Genomic DNA, 22,127 nt, shown 5'->3' with positions numbered 1-22,127 from the left:
TAATACATAACCTTATTACAGTCATAGCCAAGAATATCAAATATTTATGTTTAAATATAACTGAATCTCTCTCAGTTTCCTCATCTATCCCGAATAACACATGAGCATTAGACAATCGTACCGTCCCACCCAATATCTCCTCCAAAAATTTCTCAACATGCTCAAATAAACTGTTTAAATGCATACATGAATACATGAATAAAAAATGTGTTGTATATCAGCTTCATCGGACTGACATCGAAAGCATTTCCCGTCATTAGTATCTCCCCACTTAAGCATTATAGCTGGTGTATAATATAAATTAAAGATGGTCTTATAATGTTGTGTACGGAGATTAGCGGCCAAGAATAGTCTTCCAGCCAAGTCAAAAGAAGTTTCTATCCGGGTCCCAGGCCAGCCAAGCCAAGTGTCCCATTTTAAACTGTGAATATTTAAGTCGTAACCCCTGGTATTTAATAATAATAAGTACAAATCACCAATACGAGAATTCTTGCCCACAGCTTCAATTACTGTTTTTTTATATATATTCCAATGATGTTTATACAAATAATCACAGATTTGAAGATATTTTAAAAAATCACAGCGGCAAATTTGAAACTTCTCCATTAACATTTCAAAAGACATCAAATCCCTGTCACAATATAAATCTCCAATTGTTTGAACCCCTTTGATTCGCCACTGATCTACTATTTGATCCCAAAATATCGACGGGAGAAGTGCCGCAGCAGTTAAGGGACTATGGGCCGTATGTATCAAGCCTTTTGCAAATCGCAAACGGCCTTTTTGCGGTAGAACATAGAGATTGTAACCGCGCAAGATTAGCCCGAGGTATCTCCAGTGGGACAGCTCTCAGGAAGTGCAGAATTTTAGGTAGGACGGTCATTTTAAGAACATTACATCGCCCTACCGTAGATAGATGCAAGCATTCTAATCTGTCCAGTTGCTTCTTTACATCATTCAGTAGAGATGACCAATTGGCCTCGACTAGTGTATTTAAACAAGCCCGCAGTTTAATCCCTAAATAACTCACTTTCTGCACTACCTGTTGATCCATACATGATGTAATATTAACACAAAGTATTTGAGTGTTAGCAGCGTTAAGCTTATAGCCAGAAACAGCTCCAAATTGTGATGATAACAACTCAATTTCTAGAATAGCAGTATTGGGATTCCGGCCACATCATCTGCATATGCCAGAACCCAATAGTATTCTTGTTGCCATATCACAGGTTCAAGCCTACAGCTAGCCTCAAGCATTTTGATGAGTGGGTCTATATATAACGAAAACAGTAAAGGGGAGCAGGGGCATCCCTGCCTTGTGCAACGGAAAATATGCACCGGGCTACATTCTTAGCCCATGGTGCAAGTACGTGCTATAGGTTGCCAATAGAGCATTTGTATGGCTCAAATGAAATTAGGTCGGAACCCCCGATGTTGTAGCACTACCCACAAAAATCCCCATGCGACCCGGTCAAAAGCCTTTTCGGCATCTAATAGTATAAGACTAAAGGGACACCCCGTGGTATTAGCAATATCCATTAGTGTCACCACCCTATTAATGTGATTAATCGTCCCTCGTTGATGAATAAAGCGGTGTTGTCTTTTGGATACCAACGGGAATATAACCTCGGCTAACCAGGTCACGAGGATTTTCGAATAGATCTTACTGTCCGTGTTTAGTAAAGATATAGGATGATATGAGGCTGGATTATCCGCAGGCTTATCTTTTTTTTAACACTATAATGCTTGCCTCATCCCATGAGCTAGGAGGGGAACCCATCTGTGCCTGCCTGAACGTAGCCAACATATCCAGTTTCAAACAATCAAAGAAAAATGTATAGATTTCGAGTGGGAGCTTATCCGGCCCAGCAGCCTTTCCCGGTGCCAAGCTAATAATGGCTCGCTCCACTTCCTCCAAAGTTATAGGGGTCTCAAGGAGATCGGCCTCTTGTTCATTAAGGTTGTGATCACAGAAGTGCAAGGCCAAAGCCTCACCCACTTGTTTGTCATAATCTTCCCCTTTATATAGATTCTCATAAAACTCCTGAAATACTTCCAGGATCCCCGCATCTGTCTCTATAAGATCCCCCTGAATATTTCTAATTGCACTAATCCTCCGGGCCGCCTCTTTAGTTCTTAGTTTCTGAGCGAGGCACCGTCCACAAGATTCCCCATACTTATAATTCAAGTGTTTTTTAGTCATATATTGCTTGCCCGTCTCTGTGCTCCAATACATATTGATCTTAGCCTTACAGGGGGCTACTTCAGTTAGTGAATCTGTAATATCCAAACCCCCATGTATATCTATGACCAGCTTCTCTTCTGCCAACGTTAGTGCTGCATATAATTCCAGTAATGCAGTGCGTAATTGCTTTTGTTTGTATAAACCATAACTAAGCACCCCCCCCCTAAAAGTGACCTTAAAGGCAGCCCACACACATCCTATCGCTGCGGTATTCAGATTAATATTAAAGAAATGTTTAATCCAATTTTTAAATGTATTGACAAATATCACACAAAAATGTCCTATCAAAGGAGAAAGCACGGGGTTTGATTCCCGTCCTGCCAATTATTAGACTTCACTACAAGAGGGTCATGGTCCGAGGTTATACGTTGGTACACCTGAATTTTAGCCCCCACCAACATTGACCGTGGTACCAAAAAATAGTCAAGCCTTACAAGTTTTTGATGGGGGCAGGCATTTGTGATGGGGATAGTTGCAAACTGACAGTGTATCTTATTACAAGAGACATATTTGTGGTGCATGCATGTTTCAGCAGACATTCTACTTATGGGGTTTCCTTTGGCTGTACAACCACCACCAAAATGTGGTATTATGCTCTGCTTTGGTGGATATATTTTGTTTATGCAATTCTTGAATTTACACCAACTTTGCAATTCTTGATCCCTAGAAGCAATAACAAATAAGGTTATAAAAGAAAGGGCACTTGCAATATGCTCCAATGCATGTCAAGGGACTGATATAACAGATCATTGTGAACCCCTGATACACTGAGGGTAAAGCAAACAAAAAATGAAAGGGATTCTAGACCATCTATCAACTTTGTTTAAGACCTTTGTTAATGACGGCTTCAAAAAATGTATTTTGTTGCCACTATTTTCACTCGGAATTACCCATCACTGCCCTAGTGGTGAATCTAGACCTGGGAAGAATCTCAACTTAATCCCAGTCAGTACTGAACTCTGGAAAAGCCAATAAGTCTGCAATTGAGCCATGAAACTCGGTAGTGAGGTGGCTAGGGTTGGAGAGCCTGAGCAGGATATTATCCTTATCGACAAGGGACTTGTTCTCACCTGCACACAGGTATCCCTTTAGAAACCAAGGTTTGGCAGATTGCTACAGTTAGTGATTGGGGGAAAGGAAGAAGAGAAGTGGGTATAAAGGATAATTTTGTCTCATGGCATTGAGCTTGCAAAGTAATTTCTAGTTAAAAAACAAACACCAATGATTTTGGCTTTTGTAGCAGTTTTCAGCCTTTCGACTTTGGATCAGAAATTCTAACCCTTAGTAGCTGTCTCTCAAGTTCTGAAGAAATGTCCCTACATGACGTGGTAAAAAATGTGATGACGTCTTCTATACATCTTGCACCTCCACAAGCAGGTGCAAGAGGCTCCAGAGGTGATTTCTGGGGTAGAGTCCAGGGACTTGGCCTACTTGTGAATTATGAATAAGTACAGCTCTTAGATGGTCCTTTGACAGCAATATTAATAGGTTATATAGTCTGATGGCTGGCACACTGAAGAAGATATTTGCATGGCTTTTGGATCAGTAATATCACAGTGGTGAGATCTAAAGAGTGATGCTCTTTGAAGACATCTTACAGCAGGAGTGTCAAACACGGCGTACTTACATTATTGAATTCACTTCGCAAGTCAATTTATTTTTATAATGCGCACAGCAACCGAACAATGGTTTCCCAGTGCAAGCCAACAGAAGCACAACAGTGATCTAGCATTAGCAATATTGATTAAAAAAACAAGTTTTTAATTGCTTACCAAAGTTGGGAAGCAGCTTCTCCCTCCTCATTACAGCAGGCAAGGAATTCCACAAAGTGGGTCCCAGTAGAGAGAAGGAACGACCACCCACTCTCGACAGCTTAATCCTAGGAATCACAAAAAGCTCATCCGCAGATGAGCGAAGAAGTCAAGAGTGATGGTAAGGGCGTACCAGATCTTGTAAGTATTTAGGAGCAGAACCAATCTTAATTCTGAACATGTAACACAGGGCCTTAAATGTTATACGATTTTGTACTTTAAGCCAATGTAGTTCTCTCAGAGCGTTACCCGTGTTGGACATTCTGGGAAGTCCACAGAGCAATCGGCCTGCAGAATTTTGCACCACCTGAAGCTTGCGAAGTGCATCTCTGTTAGACCCCAAAAAAAATAATCCAGGCAAGATGTTACAAGTGCCTGGACCACCGTCTTTTTGGTGTTACTTATCACTTATGTTATTGAATTCACTTTGCAAGTCGATCTCTCCTGGTCAAAAAGGAGGTTCAGATCATCGAAAACATTTAATCAGCAATGATACCATCTCCCAAGATGTCTCTCCCATTGCTTGGAGCATTGTTTGGGCATCCCAATGGGGGACAAGAATGATTTCTCTGAGGCTGTGCTATCAGATAGAAAGGCATGGTGCAGATCAGTGATAGAGCAGTAAATGACTTTGTGATCTTGAAAGGGTGTGAGCAGATGGTGCCTTGTTAAACATGAGTGGCAGGAATAGCTGAATTAACTTACATCTGCCTCAATTGCCCATAATGATGTCGCTTTATTCTATACAAAGTGTGTTTGGCTCTTAATGTAAAAACATATTTTTGGACAAAATTCTATTCTGCAGGTTCTGAAGCACTTGGGGAGGGCAAAGCTGATTGTAAAGGTGGGCGAGGGATTTGATAGATGACCCAGGAGAGCTGAGTCCAATGCAGTAAGGCTTGTGAGTGGTTTATAAGCTTCTCTAGTTCAAAGAAAAGTTTATTAAAATAATTGAATAATGGCAACATAATATACAAAGAGAAAACTATAAGAATAGCATGAATATTAACTGAGAGCATTATAAGAAGTGTGATGAAATAAAATGAGGGGAGGGACAAAAAGGAAAGGGAGGAGAGGGAGGATAAAAATACAGGGAGATAACCATGAGGCTAAAACTTTAAAAAGTACAATAATTGAATCTACATAACATTAGAGGCAATGCACAAATATGCAAATAAATAATCATTAATGAATAAGAAGGAACAAAAGGTTATTCAAGGGGGTTCAAGGGGGTTTCGAAACTTCTTGTTGAACTGGGGATATGTGAACGGAGCGCTGGGCACATGCATCTAGGTAAAGGGTAACGGGGAGCCATAATGCAAGTCTTTTCGGAGCCAGGGAGGTGGGGTAAACAAATGCAGTATCTAGTCTGTGGTTGTAACATACATTAAACCACCAAGCTTTAAAAGTAATGCCCTTGGAGTCTTTCCAATTAACAGTAATTTGCTGGAACGCAACAGCCAATAATAAATCAACAATATGAACATTTGCATCAACATCAATCCAAGAAGAGGAAAGTGAACCAAGGAAAATGTCAGTGATAGAAAAGGGGATGGAGGTATGAAAGATAGAGTTAATTTGATTCCAGACTTTAGTCCAGAAAGCATGCGTGGGAGGACATGTGAAAAGCATATGAAAGAGTGAGGCATTGGGGTTAGAGCAAGACCAGCAGAGGTCGGAGGTCAGGGGGAAACGTTTGTGGAGGAGAGATGGCGTGTAAAGAAGGCGGTTGTAGAGGAAAAAAAGGGTTTGCGTGAGAGAGGCTGCCCTGGAAGATTTGCGTAGTTTGGTCCATATTTTGTCCCACAGGGATGTGGGCCACGAGACATCAAGATCAGATTCCCATTGCTCCTCAATGTTGGATTTAGGCCTAGGTGATGGGGGATCGTAAAAGGAATGGTATATGGAGGATGCTGATGGGTGAGAGCGTAGTTGAGTGTGTAGAGAAGAGACGGGAGTGATAGGGGGTGTAGTCGAATTAGAGTTAGAGAGAGAGTCATAGGCAGACATAACTGCATTTTTGAGTAGGGTGTATTTATGAACAAAGGAGGCAGGGAGAGAGAAGAGTTGACGAAGAGTTGGAAAAGGGGTGAAGGCAGATCCAGTGAAAAGTTGGGAAACCCAGATTAAACCACGCTGCCGCCAAGTTTTCCAGTAAAAGGGTGTCAATTTGATAAGAATGCTATTATTATACCAAATTGTGGTGGTGAGAAGTTCTGTAATAGAGGAGGGAGGGGCCGGAGTCTTGGCTAAAAGTAGTTTCGCGGTATGTTTATGAATTGGACTGGACAGGAATTGGGGCTTGCGCGAGAAGGATAAGTACTCAGCAAAGGTAAAAGGAGAAAGAGAAAGGCGTTCAAGTTCAGCCCATAGAGGAAGGGGGTCAGCAGGGTCTGTAAGCCAAACGGCTGCCTGTTTCAGGAGGAGAGCTTTATGATAAGCAGGAAAATTTGGGAAATTAACCCCACCCTCCGATTTGGGGAGGCGGAGACGCGATAAGGACATACGCGGTTTCTTACCAGACCATAAAAATACAGAGAGTATGGAATTTATTTTAGTGAAAAATTTGGCAGGAATGGAAATCGGTAAATTAGAAATGGTGTAGAGGATAATTGGGGACAGCATCATCTTAATAGTGTCGAGACGTCCCCACCAAGAAAGGTATAGGGGGTGCCATCTAGAAGTAAGGTCAGACAATTTTTGAGAGCATTTAGTAAGGCATAATGAAATAGTATCTGGGACAGAAGGAGTAATGTACAAACCGAGATACTTGATATGAGCCGGACTCCAAGTGAAAGTGGATGCAGCAAAATCGGGTTTAAAAGTGAATTTGGTGAGAGGCAGGATTTCGCACTTGTCACTATTGAGCTTATAACCGGAGAGATGGGAATAAGTGTGGACTTCAGCGAGGAAAGCGGGGACGGAAACCGACGGATTCGAAAGAAAGAGTAAAATGTCATCTGCATAGGCAGCTAGTTTAACTTGCGATTGAGCAAGAGGGAAGCCATGAATGTTCGGATTTTGACGTATTCTGGATAAGAAAGGTTCCAGGGCAAGGTTAAAAAGAAATGGGGAGAGAGGACAGCCTTGTCGAACTCCTCTACCGAGACGGAAAAATGAAGAAATGAGACCATTGGCACATACCGCTGCTCTAGGGTTTGCATAAAGGAGGGAAATAAGGGAAATGAAGTTAGGGCCAAATCCAAACCATTTTAACACGGAGAAAAGAAAGGACCATTCTACCCTATCGAACGCCTTCTCGGCGTCCAGGGCAATAGCAGCTAAGGAACCATTGAAGCGTGGGGATTTAGATAAGACATTAAAAAGGAGCCTGGTGTTGTCGGAGATAAAACGACCCTTAACAAAACCCGATTGTTCAGGACCAAGGAGATCTGGGAGAAAAGGATCAAGTCTAATGGCCAAAGATTTAGCATATATTTTATAATCAATGTTGACAAGGGAAATCGGTCTATAGTTCTTGCAATGTTGATGATCCTTGCCTTCCTTCGGTATGATGCATATGTAAGCATCCGAAAAAGTACCTGAGGAGGCATCGCTAGTCTTGAAGGAGTTAAGAAGGTGGAATAGTTTGGGTAGAAGAAGGTTTGCAAAGTGTTGGTAAAATTCGACGGTGAAGCCATCTGGGCCGGGAGCTTTATCCTTTTTAAGTGAATGAAGTGCAGTGCGGAGTTCGGGAATGGTAAGGGGAGCTTCAAGGGAGGTCAAATCAACAGGAAAGGTGGAAGGAGGGTGGATGCTGGATAAGAAAGTGGAAATAGAGTGAGCAGAGGGTTGAGTGCCAGAAGAATAAAGTGCAGAGTAGAAGTGAGAAAATACCTCCAGGATGTCAGCATCTTTATGTTGCAGTACTGAATTGATATCAAAAACAGACTCCACATTTAACTTATTTTGTTTGACTTTCAAATAATTGGCGAGAATTTTCCCCGCCTTATTTTTCCCACCATAAAATTTTGAACTGGATTTCAGTAGGTACAGGGAAGCATCATCAGTGGATTGTTTGTTATAATTCATTTTTGCAGTGATGAGAGCTGTCAGAGTCTCCGGAGTATGGGAGGTATAGTAGGAATGCTCTAGGAGTTTAATCTGAGACAGCAGATCTTTAGTGCGCTGACGAGCAATTTTACGTTTTGCCGCAACATGTCTGAGGATAAAATCTCTGGCAGCTGCTTTGAAAGCGTCCCAGACAGTGTGAGCAGGCATGGATGGGGTCTCATTAATAACAAAAAATTCATTGGTGAATTCAATAAAGGAGGTGGTAAATTTGGGATCAGTGAGGAGGGTATTGTTGAAGCGCCATCTTTTAGGACCACTGGATTTCGGTAGAAAATCAATGTTGACCAGGACAGGAGCGTGATCAGAAAAAACTATGGGACCAATCTCCGCTTGGGTAAGGGATTGGGAGATATGGTGGGAAAGAAATATATAATCAATACGGGATTGGGAGTGATGAACCGGGGAGTAGAATGTAAACTCTTCGTCAGTTGGATGACAAAGCCGCCACGCATCAATTAATTTGTGCTGGGAAATAGCGTGGGCAAAAAGTTTATGGGATTTATTAGGAACAAATGAAGATTTGGAGCGCCTATCCAAAAAGGGGTCCAATGGTAGGTTACAGTCACCTGCTAAAATGAAATTGTCATCTATGCAATCGGTGATACGGGAAGCAAACGCTTTCCAAAAAATAGGATCCCCACCTGTGGGGGCATATACATTAAGCAAGGAGAAAGGGACACCTTTAGAGGATAATTTGACAAATAACCACCTGCCCTCAGGGTCAAAGTCAGATTGTAACACTGAATGAGTAAAAGATTTACGAATTAACAAAACAACACCATTTCTCTTGCCATCACCAGGGGCAGAAAAAACCGTACCCACCCAACCTCTTTGGAGTTTAGCAGCCTCACTGTCAGTTAAGTGGGTTTCCTGTAAAAAGGCAATGTCAACATTGAATTTAGCTAAATGAGAAAGTATCTTTTGCCTCTTAATGGGCGAATGTAAACCTTTAACGTTCCAAGAGACAATACGAACTGACATTAAGAAAATATGAAAGGGGAAAGTGCAGAGCAAAAGTGAAGGTAAGCCTCAAAAAATTCGAAAAGGAAAAAAGTGAAAAAAGGAATGAAGGTAGGAAAGTATACAGAAGAAAACAGGCAGAGAAGTACTAAAAGGGTAGAGCATGAGAGAAAAAACTGCGATAAGAAAAACATGGGGTAGTACTTACAATAAGTGATGGGGGATGGATGTTCAAGAACAGGAAACAGAAGGGAAGGAGTGGAGACGAGAGACGAGAGGAGGGGGGAAAGGCCAACCAACGGAGGACAAGCAAACGGGGTCACGGGATGTCCCATCGGAGAGACACGACGGCACACAATGAGATGATCTGTGAGAAAAAGAAAACAGTGAGATTAGAACAAGCAAACGACTAAATAACAGAAGAAAAGCGGTAGATTAAACAACTGGAGAACAAAAATAAGCCAGCACAAACTGAGACCGACAAGGTCATGTAATAACTGAGGAACCTGTGGAAGAAATATCATAACGTTAGAGGAACAACAACATATCATAAACAGCAGGAAAGACCGGAAATGTTAGCAACAGAGTCATGGCGGGAAGGAAGAAGAAGGGCCAGAGAATTCCATATCAGCCGGACCGCAGGAATTGAGGAAGCTGCGTAGTCGGAGAGGATCTTCAAAAGTCATTGTCTTGTTATTATAAGTAACTTTGAATAAACAAGGATGAAAAAGTCCATATTTGGCGCCAATGGACCGCAGTTCTGGTCTCATGTCGAGAAATTCTTTGCGACGAGAGGCAGTAGCTTTGGCGTAATCCTGAGCAATAAACAAGGTGGAATCCGACCATTTCAAGTGAGGTATTGCTTTAGCCGCAAAAAGAACCTTCAGCAGATCAGTATACTAAAGAAAGTACATTATGACGCCTCTTGGCTTTGTCGCAGGAGAAGTATTGGAAGGAGCTCTACCAAGCCTATGTACGCGTTGAATGTTAAGAGAAGTACCTTCAGGAAGATGGAGGAGCTTGGGCAAGAAGGATTTGAAGAAGGCAATGGCGTCATTCCCCTCGCAACCTTCCTTCAGGCCGTAAAGACGCAGGTTATTGCGCCTATTCCTGTTTTCAAGGTCTTCCACCTGCTTCTGGAGAGTGGAGAGCCTCACATCCATATGTACTGATTTGGTAGCGGCTTCCTGGAGAGAGGATACAGTCTTTTCCACATGAGAAACTCTGGTATCCATTAACGACCAATTGTCAGTTAGAACTTGCAGCTTTGAGTTGGTCTCCTCCATAAATGGGCGCAGTGCTCGTATTTCCTCAAGAAGGAGTTCCATGGAAATAGCTGTCGGTGATTTTGGGGGCGACGGAGGATTATGTTTCACCCTCTTAGGAGTGGTTTTCGCTCCAGGCTGGGGGAGGGCGTCCATGTTGAGAGAAGAGTCGCAACTGGAGGAGCCTGCAGAGGCTTCTAATTGAGCCAACGCAGTGAATAGCTTTGAGTTTTTAACGAAGTTGCATTTAGGGGTTTTGCCTGGACCCTCCGCCATGGAAGCGACAATAAAAAGAAATCTCCAATAATGGGTAGAGCAGATATACAGCGCAAGAATGAGGAAAACCCAGCAAAGTCAGTGACAGGAGGAGGTGGAGTGAAATCCAACACAAGTCAGGAGCAATTGAGAAGAAATGGTTGCATTCCGATCAATATGAAGTGAATAGCAGAGGTGGCATATGAACAAAGCAGTAGAAAGTGCAAAAATGGCCACCAAAGCTGAGGAGAATGCTGGAATTCGAATAAAAATGAAATAAAATGATTCTAGAAGAAAAAGAAAGTCACCTGGCCATGTATTCATGAAGCGCCGTCATTTCCTGCAATTATGGGATGTTGCCGTGAGCTGTGCACGGTTTTACCGATGACGACGTGTCAGGCGCGCTCCTGAGGCAAGCGCCGGCTGAGGCATCAAGATGGCGGTCGCGGCAGTGGTGGAGCCGCGACCGAAGCAAAACGGAGACCGCCGTGCAGGGATGAGGAGCTGGTGCACAGCGTGCGGTTAATCAGGCGCCGGAAGGGGTCCGCTGTCGTTTGCAGGTGAGCATTGCGGTAGAGAGGGGCTGGAGCCGCCGAATTCCCCCGATGTAGACGGAGCCTCACCCCGCTGCTGCCATCCGTCACGGGCGCTTAGCCACGCCCCTCGGTTTATAAGCTTCTAATAAATTAACAATGATAAACCTCTGGCAGGGGGGTCCTGAAGGTCTGAAAGTAGACAATGTGTGTGCAGGTTCCAGGAGCATGGAACAGAGTAATATAATCTAATGATTGTGTCAATCACCAGATAGCTTGCATGTTGCAGTCCTCCATTGCATCACACAGTCGTGCTCTGTCATTAGTACTTGCTGTTTCAAGTATGTCTGCCCTATCTATAGTTGAGTGAAAGGCCAAGGTATAAACTCCATCAATCCCATAAGGAAAAATAAAAATTTAAGAAAAAATCCGGACAGCAGCGAGAACAAGTGTGATGTGAAGTTGTTCAGTGCAAACAGAGAAACACCTACAATTAGGGCCCCTCCAGATTTTGAGACCCTACCAGGTCAGAAATTGCCCAACGAGGATGGCCAGTCCTTATTTTCATTTAATATTAGCCAAAGTGGGGTGTGAACATAGCAACTAGGTTGAATAATTAAGACTGATCATTCTGGTCACACAATCTTGCCTTTTTGGGATTTCGGAGCTTTTAAGTGGGTTTTCTGCAAAAGGGAATTTCAGGCAATATGGAGGCCAAAGGACACAGGTTCTACGGCACAGCGCGGAGACTGTAGTAGGTAACATGGATGTGTGACTATAAAGGACCCCCCTTCTTCTGTGAACATGATGCTGGTATCTCCCATAATTTAGGGTTGCAAGTTTCAACTTAATTACTAATAGGTAGGATAGTCTGGTAGGACCTAAGTTAGGAATCCTCCTTGACAAACCTAATTAGTCTGAACAGAAGATTATTTAGGACTATTTCATGCATGAGGGTCCACATGCCCCTATGAATGCCTAAGACCTTATAGGCTAATAATGATGGACAGAAACATGTCAGCAAGTAGTAGGGTGTGAGTCATTGTACTCTACTACCCAACCTATTTTGATTTTTAACCATACCTAGTGTTCCACTAAGTAAAGGTATTTCCTCCGGGCACACTAAGGTATTTTTAAATATTTAGCTGGATCCCCTGTCATATGGTGTTTTCTGGTAAGATTTATATAAGAACTCCCTCCTATCTAGTCAGTCTTCGGGGAGGTAATGCCCTCCACTGGCTCTTGCTTAGGATTGTGCAACAGAAATGCCATCTACATACATGCATAAGCTAATATTTCAGAAGTTAATATGGAAAGGTTGCACTTGGGGCCTGATTCTGTGGACATACTGAAATTCCAAGGGAGGCCCCAGCTTGTCTGGCTCTGTGAGAGTGCCTAGGTAGAGGCTTTGTGATGTGCAAGTGTGGCAGGTGACAGCTCTACTACCTTATTGGCAGGATGGGCCACTCTGATAAGTCAGAGTGGCCCATCATACCAATACCTAGCTTCTTTTTTCTCACTGCCAGGAGGCAATACACAAAGATCAATTGACAGCTACACCTAGTCTTGTGACCCAGGAGCAGGGTGCAGGCACTAAAATGATTAGAAGAAGAAAACTCCAACTTTCTAAAAGTGCCATTTTTAGATTTATGACTAAGAATCTGACTTTACCATTTAAGGGGGTTTTAAATTACAGTTCTTCAGACATTAAACGTGACCTATCATCCTGCTCCCAATTAGAAGTTATCACTTATTAAATGTAATAAGGCAACCCAATGCTATGCTATTGGAGAGCTACGCCTTGCAGTAATATAAGTCAAACTTCTTAAATACACTGCTGTCTGCCCTCTGGTATGTTCAGGCATACATTAGGGATCGCATACATGCATTTAAAGGAAGATTTGGGCCTTGGAAAAGATTTACTTTCCTAGGTCGAAATACCAGCTTAAAATTTCACACAGAAGCTGCCATGGCAGGACTGAGACTTGTTGAAGGGCTATGTAAGTGGATGCCACAATATGTGTTGGAGACCCACTAGTAACATTTAATTAACAGACCCTGGGTACATTTAGTAAATTTAGTACCACTATGGGGAGGGGCTAATAAGTACATTAAATATGCCAGTTGGTTGTAGGGCAATTCAGTCATGTTTAAAGTAGAGAGCACAAGTGCTTTACCACTGGTTAGCAGTCATATGGTCAATAAAAATGAAATCAGCAAAAGTAGGAGGGATGAATCCAGAAGGTTTGGGTGAAGACCACCCAAAAGGCTGCCAGGTCAAATACCAAGCATCCGTTGATTTATATGTACACCTTAGTCTAGAATTGGCACTATGAGGGTTTAAAGGATTGTCTGTGTCTGTGCTTCTTCAGGATGGTGGTTGTTACTATAAACATACATTATATATTGGTATTTATGTTTCAGTTGTATGGTATTAAATGTCTATGGCATGTATTTATATTATGTTTCCAGAACCGGCACTCTATACTTCAGCTGTATGTTTTTTCAGAGAGATATGCAAAGTTAAATACTATTTTGGCCAAATATAATAAATGTTTTAATTCTAAGTATTAATAGAAAGTAATAGACATTTTCTTGAAATCTTTTTGCTGATTTTAAATCTCCATCTTAGTTGAAATAACATTTGGTTAACAGCAGCAATTAGAAAAAGTATTTACTCTCTATATACTATCTACTGTAAATGATAACTGTCAACCTGTTTAATAATCTGGAAATAAAACACAATGTCTACACCTTTCCAATGATGCTTTTTTGGTGTAATCAATTCACTGATGATATATCAAAACCATGTAAATGCCATTTTTGTTTCAGATACAGTGAAATGCTCAAAATGTCTTGAAAACCAGTGGCCGAATGAGAGGCGTGACCAATGCATTCAAAAACTGATTGAGTTCCTAGCATTCGATGAACCACTGGGCCTAATGCTCACGCTTTCTGCAGCATTCCTGTCCCTGCTCACTGCATTGATCCTGTTCTTCTTCATCAAGTACAGAGACACTCCCATCGTCAAAGCCAACAATCGTGGGCTCAGTTACCTGCTGCTCGTTGCCCTCATGTGCTGTTTTCTGTGCTCCTTCATATTCATTGACCGTCCGAGAAAACTCACCTGCATGCTGCGCCAGACTATCTTTGCAGTAATCTTTTCCATTAGTGTGTCCTCTGTTCTGGCTAAAACTGTTCTTGTTGTTCTTGCCTTCAAGGCTACACATCCTAGCAGCTCTGCCAGGAAGTGGCTGGGGTCAAAGATGCCAATTTGTATAGTTTCCTTCTGCTCATTGGTGCAAATCTTAATATGTGTTACGTGGATGGTAAAGTCACCTCCATTTCCAGAAAGGAACATGGCATCTAGTAAAGAAAAGATTATATTTGCATGCAATGAAGGAGATGCCATCTTCTTCTATTGCATGCTGGGATACATGGGCCTCCTGGCCACAGTCAGCTTTATAGTGGCCTTTCTCTCCAGGAATCTCCCTGGAAGCTTCAACGAGGCCAAGCTGATCACCTTCAGTATGCTGGTGTTTGTCAGTGTGTGGATCTCCTTCATCCCAGCATACCTGAGCACACGGGGGAAGTACATGGTGGCCGTGGAGGTGTTTGCCATAAATTCCTCCAGCCTGGGACTGCTTGGATGCATATTCTTTCCAAAATGTTATATTATTATCATGAGGCCTGACAGAAACACAAGGGAGCATCTCGTAGGGAAACACCACTTTCCTAATAAATGTAAAAACGGTTATGATGTCCTGAGCTAATGTTTAATCAACTTTGGAGTATTATGGGATATTGAGTGGACGATATAGAGAAATTAAAATATGTAAATTTGTTGTGAAATCATCTCTCCTTGGACTAAGAAACAACTAAGCAAGACTAGAATTACCAAACACACAGCTGAAATGGCAGCTGCAAAATAGAGAGTTTCAGCTTATTTGGTTTATATTGGAGAGGAAAATATTACAATAAAGAGATGAGCTGGAAAGAGGCAGGGATAGAGAGGGAAAGTGAGAGGGGGGCAAGTGCAAGCAAGTATGAGAGACAGTGTATAAGAGATAAGGGAGAGAAACAGAGTGGCAAAGATGCAGAGTTAGATAAATTGCAAAAAAAAGTGTGAAACTGGGGTAGAGACTAAGAGATAGAATATAGTATTACAGTGAGAAAGTTTGAAATGGATAATACAAGACAATAAGAGATAATGTGAGACAGAAATACAAAATGGGGTACAGAAAGATGGTGTGTGTGTGTATGTGTGTTTGCATTTGTGAGGAAAAGAAAAGAGAGAGATGAGGAGGGGAAGGACAGTGTAATAATGTCTCAGTTCAGTATTCAGTCTCCAAACCAAAAACAAACATCAACTTTCATGGGTCCTCTATAGATGTAGAGTTTTGTTTGGACTTTGCCTCCGATCCGCTCAAGAAACATTTCCAAATGTGTTCAAAGTATCATTTGGCATAGATACTGCAACAATATAGACAGAACATACAGGCAAGCTTCTCCCTCAGTTGTTACAACTCACCTGTGTCATTTCTTACACACAAAAAAGTCCCTCTTCGATGCAGCCCCCTCCCCCAGATCCCTAACTGATTTCACTGCAGAGAACAAAACAAAAAATGTTTCTCAGTTTAGCAATGGTTTCAGACTAAGAGTGTAGTGGATCATCAAAAGGGGCCAATGTTAGTACTTTCAACCAGACCACTGATCCCCCGACCAAATAGCTAATCATCAATATGGCAATAAATCAACCACATCCGATTACCCCAAATTCAAATGGTGTTAAAGGTTGAACTTTGTGGATATTCAGACCTATTTACAAATGGACTCCTCACCCTTATTTTCTCATTTATTTTGTACCTCCAAAATGTAAGCATGAATAGTGCAGAAAAGATATGTAGAACTGACCAACAATATCAGATGCCAAGTAGTTTATTGTGGAAGGAAAAACGTTTTGAATAGCATATGTTTTCAGAATTAAAAAAATCATTTCTGACCCTCCACCTGTGCAAAGGGGAGACTGTGCAGGCAATCTCCTCTAGCAGTGACACCAAGGGGGGCATTCAAAGTTTGACAGAGTAGGAGAAGCACAAAAACATTGGCGGTGACTGTGCTTTCAGAAACGTGTAACTCTATGGCCTCCTCCATTGGGACATCAGGTCAGAGTGATGATCTCCCTGCTCTATTTAGGGCCAGGTGCTCATCAAAGAATTTCCTTGTTTGGATTTGACATGTCAATATTATCAGACCCAGGCAGCCACATCAATCAGTGGCCGATTCAAAGAGGAGATATTTTCCAAATTATATGGGGCATTGCTTGTTTGTTTTTCAAACATGAATAGAAATGTAGAATGACACCAAAAACATGAGGCACACATGGCATTTAAATGAGACTGCAGAAGAGCTCAGCTATGATGTCTCCATCTAGGTAGATAGTTATCTCTAAAATGGCGGGTGGTCATTACCTCTGCTGGCTTTGCGGCTAGTGGTCTCTCTGCCAGGCTCTAAATGAGCCTGCAAGTGATGTGGTTAGTTCTCACCCCTCAGCTCTCCAATCACACTCAAATGTCAGTAGTATAATCTTCAAACATTAACTGGATCACTACCTACTAAGTTAGTGATACTAACAGTTAACACAACTTTAAACTGAACAGCATCTCAAGTTCTTTGGTGTCAAGTTCCCAGTGTTATTGCCTGTGAGATGATGGGAAATGGGCACAATTGCTTGAGCCCAAGATCTCAGGCAGTAACACTCATTGAGTCACTCATTTGGAAACATGTAGGTACACCCACAGTGGGGTCCTCAGCAATACTAATATTTATCTGGACATACATCAGGATCAGTTGGTCATCAACATTTCTTTGTGGTCTCACAGGGAAACCAGAGTCTGGAGTATTGTCAAGTGGTTTGATGAGACTCCATGCTAGACATTGAGAAGGTTTGATGAGACTCCTTCTTGATTGTCCGAGGATAGGGTTACTCCTCTCAGTAGCCAAGCTACCATTTTGCACTTAATAGTACATGTTTAAGGTGTCACGTGTCTGCATAAGTTGTCCAAGTTAGAAGGGAGTAAAACACAAAGGGTAAAATCCTTGGGCCTCATTTATGAGGCCTTGCGTGAGTTTTGCGCTTCCGATGCGTCACTTTTGGTGACGCATCGGCGGCGTAAAACATGCCTCCTGATGCGCACTATTTACAAAGTGACGCATCTAAGCAGATGCGTCACTTTGTAAACCCCTGCGCTACATTATACCTGCGTCAGGTATAATGTATGCAGAGGGGGCGTTCACCCGCAAAAAGCCTCATAATAGTGACGCAGTGAAATCTATGAGATTTCACTGCGTCACTTTTAGGATGCTGTTGCATCGAAATCTTGCGCCTGCCTCACAGCAGGCGTAGGACTGACGCAAGCCCTTTCACATGGGGCTTTCCCCATGTGAAAGGAAGCATTTCTGGAGTTGCGTCACTTATGTGACACACTCCAGCAATGCGTCACTTTTGCGCCTACAGATACGTCAGAAATACTGACGTATCTGTAACTCCCTGCGACATGATGCGTCATATTATAAATATGACGCATCAATCATGTCGCAGGGAGAGCGCAGTGAAAAGTGACGCATCGCTGTTTTCACGCAGCGATGCGTCACTTTTCATAAATGAGCCCCCTTGTTGGCAATATAGTAGGTCTTGATTTAAGATGATGCTTGATGATTAATACAGAAATAAATAGAAAGGAACAACATTTCCATTGACACCAGGGAAGAGGAAAGTGCTAAGCATGGCTATACAGACGTGTGACATAATTTGCCCAATGCAGCATCTTGCAATACTACTGCTGCCCTTGGAAGCAAGGGTGATTAACCATGTGCTACTGCAACATCCGAAAAAATACTTTCTGACTGTTTGATGAGTGCAGAGTCTACCCCTGAACATTTACAATCTCTGATAATCCACTATTGAGCACTGGTAAGGATTAAAAGTACTGGTAAGGGTCAAGCGGAACTATACATTTCTAAAGCTTCTAACCACAAAATGTATCAACAGGGCCAGCTCTTTTGGCTTACTTATCGAAAGCAAACTCATACACACTCACTAGTACTCTGCTGGCTGCTGAGCCTAGAATTGGCTACCTCCAATATTCTTTCCCCTAACTAGATAAGGTCTTAAACTTCACGACTGGATATTTGTACAGTCTCCTAACAATACTCCTTCTATTGCCTCCAAGCATGCAACTTTTACTTCTCCATCAAAAAAGTAATGATGCATGTATTCAAATCATTGAATGGCACTGCCCATGACTAATAATCTGAAATGTTATCCTACTTCACTTCATCTCAATGCTAATCTCAAATATAAATAAAACATCCTATTGATTATAGAAAGAGTCATAGCCAAAATGCCCATACCCCAAACAAAGTTGTCAAACATCTGATTTACCATTTGGGACAACAATCCCTGTAATCTGTAGTTCTCTGCTATCTTCAGCTTTTCCTCTTTCACTTTCTCCCTTCGAAACAGACAGGGCTCACACCTATTGAGTATGTCTCTTTTATACATTTTAGATGTAATACAAGGTCTAAATAAAAGAGAGTTAAGTAATAATGTAGAAGGACTGAAAATAAAGTTTGAACTATTCAGGAGACTGTCCACTGATTGTGGAGGGCAATCAAATCTTTTGACTATAACATCCCACACAGAAGATCTACCCTAGTCATGTGCTGATAACTAAGGGGCCTATTAGGATGGCGGACGGACCTGCGTCTGCCGCCACCCCGAGGTGGAGGGACCGTCCGCAGGGGCAGCGGCGGTCCCTCCGGTGCAATTAGGATGTGACCGCCACCCTGGCAGTCACACCTAGTATATTTTACATTGCGGTGGGTGCTGCTTTAAGCAGCACCCGCCGCAATGTAAAATATGCATGTGTAGCCTTGGCATGCACATCATGGCAGGCACCGCGTGGTGCCTGCCACCCTGTGCATGCCAAAGCAGGGGGGTACCATAGGTACCCCCATGTGCACCCCCCACCCCCCAACACCCTGGGGGGCTCGCAACTGGCCCCCAAACACCAAAGACCACATGCTTTGCCACGGCGGAAAAGCCACCGCGGAAACGTTTTCTGCCTCATCCTAATATGGCTGGCGGTGTCTGAAAGACACCGCCACCATATTAGAGCTTTTCCGCAACGGTCAGAAGGCGACCACGGCGGAAAAGCAGCGGACTGTCTTCCCGTCCGCCGATGACCCCCCCGCCATCCTAATCTGGTGGGGGGTCTTTGTAGGCACCGCAGCTATGAATCCGCATCCTCCGGGCCGGCGGTGGCTTCCGCCAACCCGAAGGATGTGGATTCACCGAAATCCTAATCGGCCCCCTAGTCAATGATGAAATGGTACCACAGTTATTTGTGGGATGGCACTGTTCACCCTTTGCTAGGTGTTACACTGAGGATATAATTACCAAAATGAAAAGCAACATTTTACAAACAAGACAGAAAGGAGAAACAATTCATGTCACGTTAAAAAATATATTTCTAAAATATGCATGTTTGGTACTATGTGAACATCTCAAATAAAATAGAAAACGTGCTGATTTTCTTTCTTACATATGGTCATGGCTGGCAACATCAGAACGCATCAGTGTTATAAATGCCTAAATTGTGCATATCTAAACGGCCAGCTTGCCCTGCACTGTCATATAATGTTTCTGTTATTCTGAGAGTCAGACATTTATTTCAATTTGCCAAAATACTAGGAGTAACATAAGGGTCATCATGTGCTCTTTTACCTCTCTTGGTGCCATGACAACAAGTGACTTCACCTAATCTTGACGGCATATGAAATATTGTTATGAGATCACGATGATGTCACAGGAAGAGACATCAATGGATTATTGACAACTGCAAAATGTGCACACTAGACCAGTTAGTTGCTCGCCATTTTCTAAACAGCATGTTGCAATGAGAAGCGATGTGTGAAATCATGAAATGCTCAGGGTGCGGCACTGGGCGCACCCACCAGCCACCATACACTATGAAACAACGCCGTCATAAGTTCCTCATATATTCATAAGTAAATTAACGCAATTCCCAAATTTCAGTCTCATACTGGCCATTTTCAGCCTTAAAATAAAACAACAATGGTTCTATGGGTCTCTTTTCATCTATATGTTAACCCAACCAGAATTACTTTCTACATTACCCATCAGCTATGCTCTGTTTAATCATAAACAATCATATGAACATCATCAAAATCAAGTAAAGTGTAGGTGGTGCAGTGCTCAAAAAGAGCAGTGAAGTGCATTAGTTGCAATGGTCCATATACACAAAGGGATGTCTGAACACTTACAGTAAATAAACCAATCCCAGAACCAATCATAGGTTACTGGACATCATATGAACGATCAGACAATCCCAGTAAAACACTTGACATTTTTACCCTCAAGTTAATTCATAGGGCTGCCCTCAGGACAAACTAGCCATCTGGCCTTTCACCTTCAAGCAGCCTTTGTGTGTTCTCTGCTGAGGTAATGCCTACAACAACATCTTCATCAATTGTGGCATATGTGCACAAATTGCACTATAGCAAGCCCCACAGGCTGTCTTGTCAATAATGGAACCAGGTGCACTTGCTGCTCCATAGGTCCTGTATATTTGTACACATCTTTAGCCTTAAGACACCACCTTAAATGCCCATATATATTTTTCATAGAACCACACACATACATCATCAACCTTTATCCACAATCAAAGTCTCATATGACCATGATAAGATCAAAGATCTAGTTCTAACATCAATGTTACCAAAGTCTTCTTGAAAGGCTACAAAATAAAAACATCAAACACTTCAATGCTTCCAGAAAGTCTATATATATGCCCCACACAGAGGAAAGATGTCATAGAATGTGCCACTTTACAATTTTTGACTGTACTCCTACTTCCAACTATTGTAACTTCATCCATTCCAACACAAGTTAATGGAAAAGTATTTTTCTAAACTAGCAAACTGAATTTTGTGTAAATGCTTGGTTATAATTGCAATACTGGATGATGTGATATTTAGTAATTGTTGCAATTTAGCAGGATAGGCTTTTTAGTTTAACATGTATTAAATAAATAAATTGGAATGAAATGTATGAAGTTGCCAAAGAATCACTGAAGTAAAACATTATAAGAAACATTGAAGACACAATTGACCAAAAATCATCTATTACTATAATATAAACAGAAATGTATTGTAATAACGCATAATTAATTCTCTCAGTTAGACAACTAAAATAAGAGTGAATTCAAGCATTTGTTATAGTAAAAGTAAAGAAAGATAATGATAGATGAAGATGAGATGAGATGAACAAAGTATATAACCAGAAACAGAATATATGAAAGAAAAACATTTTAAATGACAATTTAAATGAATCAATAAATTCTGAAATAGGTCAGTCCCACAGACACATGAAAACAACATTTTCAACAGCTGCATCTCTAAACAACAACATAGAGTTAAAAAAACACATTATCACAGGGAGGTTCATAACACATTTCATTAATAATAGAAATTCTGAGTATATGTGCTCTAGTCTGAATTAAAAAAAACAATGAAAAGGGCCCATATAAGATAATGTTTATAGATAACATTTGGGAATTAGAAACTAGCTAGATCACTTCTATGATAGTAGCACAAACTACTCCACCAAGTAATAAAGGAAATGTTTATGGTATCCTTCCAATTAGATGTTATCTATTGTGGCATAATGGTAATTAATATGTATATCAAGGATCATCGCTCAGTTCCACGCTCTTCAACATCTACATGGCCCCCCTTGCCACCATCATCAGACCGCATGGACTCAGCATTGTATCCTATGCTGATGACACCCAGCTCATCCTTTCCCTCATGAAGGACCCCGAAACTACCAAGCTCAGCTTCCAAGAAGGAATGAAAGACGTTGCAGCTTGGATGAGCAGCAGCTGTCTGAAACTTAACT

General features: G+C 41.9%; 1 protein-coding gene across 1 annotated transcript in view; it reads left to right on the top strand.

Moving 5' to 3' along the window:
* LOC144774109 (extracellular calcium-sensing receptor-like) overlaps nt 1-14,916 on the top strand; it is a 36,835-nt gene extending 21,919 nt beyond the window's left edge. The window contains exon 4 of the mRNA XM_078659135.1: nt 13,976-14,916. Within this exon, the coding sequence (XP_078515261.1) occupies nt 13,976-14,916 (941 nt within the window). The remainder of the gene's footprint in view (nt 1-13,975) is intronic.
* The last annotated feature ends 7,211 nt before the right edge of the window (nt 14,917-22,127 follow it).

The sequence above is a fragment of the Lissotriton helveticus genome, chromosome 8 (genome assembly GCF_964261635.1).
Source record: "Lissotriton helveticus chromosome 8, aLisHel1.1, whole genome shotgun sequence".
Taxonomy (NCBI): Eukaryota; Metazoa; Chordata; class Amphibia; order Caudata; family Salamandridae; genus Lissotriton; species Lissotriton helveticus.
Note: the sequence above shows the minus strand (reverse complement) of the source record. Positions and strands in the feature narration are given on the sequence as shown.